The sequence below is a fragment of the Chrysochloris asiatica genome, unplaced genomic scaffold (genome assembly GCF_000296735.1).
Source record: "Chrysochloris asiatica unplaced genomic scaffold, ChrAsi1.0 scaffold00002, whole genome shotgun sequence".
Classification (NCBI taxonomy): Eukaryota; Metazoa; Chordata; class Mammalia; order Afrosoricida; family Chrysochloridae; genus Chrysochloris; species Chrysochloris asiatica.
Window position 1 is genome coordinate 31,996,723 of NW_006408520.1, and position 4,034 is coordinate 32,000,756.

The following is a 4,034-nucleotide window of genomic DNA, read 5'->3' on the forward strand; positions in this document are numbered from 1 at the left end:
TTGATAAGAATGTTGTTTATTGGTCCAGTGGTGAGGATTTTTGTTTTTCTGACATTGAAATGCAACCCATACAGAAGGCTGTGCTCTTTGATCTTCATCAGTAAATATTTCAAGTCCTCTTCCCTTTCAGCAAGCAAGGTTAGAGAGATGCAAATCAAAACAACGAGATACCATTTCACACCAGCAAAGCAATAACAATGAAATTCAAAAATGCAGAGGACAATAAATGCTAGAGATGATGTGGAGAGACTGGGACTCTCCTACATTTCTGGTGGGAATGCAAAATGGTCCAACCACTCTGGAAAACACAGTGGTGCTTCCTCAGAAAGTTGGAAATAAAAATACCTATGATCCATCAATTCCTCTACTTGGTATATAGCCACAAGAAATACAATCCATAATATGAGTAGATACATGTACACCAATGTTCATAACTGCACTATTCACAATAACAAAAAGATGGAGACAGCCTAAGTGCCCATCAATGGAAGAATGGATAAACAAACTTTGTTACATACATACAATGGAATATTATGCTACCTTGAAACATAACAAGGAAGCTGTAAGCCACCACATAACAAGGATGAACCTTGAGGACATTATGCTGAGTGAAATTAGTCAATCACAAAAGGACAAATATTGTATAAGACATTCCTTTACTTTTATAACTGATTTAATATTTTTAACATGTAGGGTCATGTGGGGGCAAGAGGACCACCTGGGAGTCAAGGTCCTAAAGGAAGAAGTGTAAGTATCCAATAAAGGAAATACCTTAACCAACATGCATAATACCATGCATTCTAGTATTGTGCTTGGATGTTGTTGGGTTTTGTTTTGTTTTTTCCCTCTTGTTATTAAATTTGAACTGCCTACATTAATTAAAGGAGTTCTGATGTGGTGTTGTGGGCTAATGTGCCAGAGTGCAGAGCCGTTTGAACTGCAAGGTCGGTGGTTCAAGCTCACCAGTCACTCCTTGAAAATCCTATGCAGGGTCGCTATGGGTCAGAACCGACTCAACGGCACTTAACAACAACAACAACACATTAATTAAAATAATTCATAATTGTTTGACTTATAAAACCATATTTTTCCATTTTATTTTCAACAAATATAACTAACTTATATAGAACTCTTCTTTCTTATTCCCAACTTCTAATTATTTGGGATAATTGTGAATGTAAAGGTCTTTAGCTAAATTAGTTGATTTACAGACTTGGAAACCCTATACAGGGTCGCTATGACTCGGAACTGACTCCACAGCACATAATCACCACCACCACCACTCAAACATACTTATATATCAAGGAATGGTAAACATCACGATAAAATAATGGTGATAAGAAATAGAATAAGGAGACACTGAATGACCAAAAAATTAAACAGGAATGGTTTGTTGTTAGGTGCCATTGAGACAGTTCCAACTCTTATCAACCTTATATACAATAGAATAAAACACTGCCCAGTCCTATGTTCTCCTCAAAAGCCTTGACTTGCAATTGTATTTGAGACCATTGTTGTAGCCACTGTGTCAATCCATCGCTGAGAATTTTCCTCTTTTTTGCAGGTCCTCTATTTTACCAAGCATAATGTCCTTCTCTAGGTGTTGTTCCTTTCTAAAAACACGTCCCAAATTTGTGAGGCAAAGTCTCTCCATCCTTAACTCTAAGGAGCATTCAAGCTCCACTTGTTCTAAGATTTTTCTGTTCTTCTGGCAGGTGATAGTATATTTAATATTCTTCTCGAACACCATAATTCAAAAGCATCCATTCTTTCCAGCCTTCCTTATTCATTGTATAGCTTTCACATGTCTATAAGGCAATTGAAAATACTGTGACTCAGGACAGTCATATTTCAGTCCTCAAGGTGACATCTTTGCCTCTAACACTTAAAATTCTTTTGCAACAGATTTGTCCAAATCAATATGTCATTTTTTTTTTTTTTCTTGACTGCTACTTCCTTGGGCATAGATTGTGGATCCTGGACAACTTCAATCTTTTTTCCATTTATCATAATGCTATTCATTGATCAACTTGTGAGAATTTTTATTTTCTTTATGTTGAGATGTAATCCATACTAAACACTGTGGTATTTGGTCTTCATCTGTAAGTACATGAAGTTCTTTTCCTTTTCAGCAAGCAAAATTGTGTCATCTGCACATCACAGGTTGTTAATGACTCTTCCTTCCATCCTGATGCCACCTTCTTCTTATAGCCTACTTTCTCAGATTATTTGCTCAGCATACAGATTGAGTAAATATGGTAAAAGGATACAACCCTGGTGCACACCTTTCCTGATAGTAAATCGTTCAGTATCCCCTTGTTCTGTTCTAATGACTGTCTCGGACTAGGTAAAGGTTCCTTATGAAAACAGTTAAGTATTCTAGAATATCCATTCTTTGCAATGTTATCCATAGTTTGTCATGATCCATACAGTCAAAAGCCTTTGCACTGTCAATAAATCACAAGTAAAAATCATAACCTATTTTAATTTGATTTCCCAAGTATTTGACTTTATAAAATATTGCTTTAAGTATACTTCTTTTTCACTAAGTACATTTAAAGCAATAGTTTTTTTTTTTTTTTTTTGTATTTTATTTATCTAGATAAATTTTATTCTACCAATGTCTAGTGCCTGGTGTGGAGTTCTAGTGTGGCGCTGTAGGATCAGCACTAGACTGCTAATTACAAAATTGGTGGTTCACTCCTTGAAAACCCTACCAGGTTGCTATGAGTCAGACTGACTTGACGGCACTTAATAACAATAGTGTCTGGTGCAGTGCTGTAAGATAAGCACTGGACTTTTAACTGTAAGGTCAGTAATTCAAACCTGCCAACTGCTCCCTCAGAAACCCTATACAGGATCGCTATGAGTTGGAACCGACTTGATGGCACTTAACAGTGCCTCTAAGTGATTCAAATAAATCAAATGAGGAAATGATGCAGCAAGGTATTATATTAAATCATAAATGTTATTGGACATATGAGATATATACCAAAACCAAGTTCACTGCCATTGAGTCAATTCTGAATCATGACAATGCAATATAGCTTTTCCAAGATAGTAAATTGTTACAGGAGCAGAAACTTTCATCTTTCTCCCATGAAGCAGTTGGTGATTTTAAACCACTAAACTTGTGGGTGGTTAACAGCCTAATGTTTATCCAACATCACCACCAAAACTCCTTATGGGATACATACAAAAAAAGGAAAAAAACAAAAACTCTTTGACATCTAGTCAGTTCTGACTCATAGTGACCCTCTTTAGAGTTTCCAAGGCTGTATTTTTTTTTTTTTCTAATTTAAGGTTTTTATTGTGGATTGAGTGGAAGTTTACAGGGTACATCATCAGTTTCACATTCAACAATTCATATAACTTGTTGCATTACATTGATTATAATTCCCTCCATATATTACATTGATTATAATTCCCTCCATATACCATCAGTTAAAAGTATTTCTCTGTATCCACTTTTTTTTTATCATTGTGAATTGTGTGATAGTCTACATGGGAGAACATCAGCTTTACATTCATTCCATCATCCATCATTTCATTGGCATAGTTACCATCCCGTCCATTCTTCCTCACCCAACCAAGGGGTGTACCCTGTAAGCCTGCACCGCCCCCCACCACAGTCCTCAGCCCCTTTCCATCTCCTGATCCCAAGTCCCCAGCCACCCCATCTCTTGACGTCATCTTCTCTGCCTCCATCTCAGGCCTCACCGCCTCTCCGGGTAGGATTCTGCTCTTCGCTCTTCTCCATCGATGGTCCCAGGGTCCTCCTCTCCTAGACTGAGAAGTTAATCACTCCCCTCTTTGCTACAAAATGTCCATCTTTAGATTTCCAACCCTCACAATCAGTCCTGATAACAATTATTTACCATTGCATCATAAGAGACCCATCTGTATTTCATTTCATCAGCCCTTCCTGGACAGGCTGGACACTAGACACTGGAGACTCTACCTTCCTCCATACCCTTTGGATCTAGGTTCCCTCTTGAAAACTTGTAAGCCAGTCACTTCTTGCCTTTGTATCC

General features: G+C 37.4%; 1 protein-coding gene across 1 annotated transcript in view; it reads left to right on the top strand.

Annotated features, from left to right (window-relative positions):
* The window catches only part of COL24A1 (collagen, type XXIV, alpha 1), a 562,513-nt gene that overhangs the window by 320,930 nt on the left and 237,549 nt on the right, over positions 1-4,034 (top strand). Inside the window, exon 26 of the mRNA XM_006831073.1 lies at positions 694-747. Coding sequence (XP_006831136.1) covers positions 694-747 — 54 coding nt within the window. The remainder of the gene's footprint in view (positions 1-693; positions 748-4,034) is intronic.